This window comes from Myotis davidii, unplaced genomic scaffold, assembly GCF_000327345.1.
Source record: "Myotis davidii unplaced genomic scaffold, ASM32734v1 scaffold811, whole genome shotgun sequence".
Lineage (NCBI taxonomy): Eukaryota > Metazoa > Chordata > Mammalia > Chiroptera > Vespertilionidae > Myotis > Myotis davidii.
Window position 1 is genome coordinate 168,999 of NW_006283149.1, and position 496 is coordinate 169,494.

The window sequence follows — 496 nt, forward strand, 5'->3', positions numbered from 1 at the left end:
CACTGTGCCCTCCCCAAACTCCTCGTGCGCGACCTGGCCCCCCAGGCGCAGGCGGCCGTCGATGCCCCCGATGACGGCCAGCACAGCCATGAGGCCGCCCACCTCAGGGCTGTCCGCGTCAGGGAGGCAGTCCTCCAGCAGGGCCTGGTGCAGACAGACAGACCGCACGCTGACGACAGACCAGGGAGCGAGCGCCCACACCCGCCGTCCTCAGCAGGGCCAGTGCACCTGTCCTCTCCTGACTCCCATCACTATCCCGTCACAGCTACCGTGAGACACGTCACTGAACACACACAGCATCTTAAAGGCAACTGAACGGCTAAGGAAGAGGATTCTGGGGTCACGCGCAAACGTTAGGTGACACCCACCCCGCCGGCAGGCGTGGGCCCGCAGCTGCGCGACACGGCCTGCAGCTGGGAGTTGATGTGCTTGTTGATGAGGCCGTTCCACTGGCCCAGGGAGTGCAGCGTGCGCAGCAGGGCCACCGCTTCCTCCG

General features: G+C 66.3%; 1 protein-coding gene across 1 annotated transcript in view; it reads right to left on the reverse strand.

Annotated features, from left to right (window-relative positions):
* Positions 1–496, reverse strand: part of HERC2 (HECT and RLD domain containing E3 ubiquitin protein ligase 2) — a 78,990-nt gene that overhangs the window by 36,078 nt on the left and 42,416 nt on the right. The window contains 2 exon segments of the mRNA XM_015562992.1: positions 4–144; positions 369–491. Coding sequence (XP_015418478.1) covers positions 4–144; positions 369–491 — 264 coding nt within the window.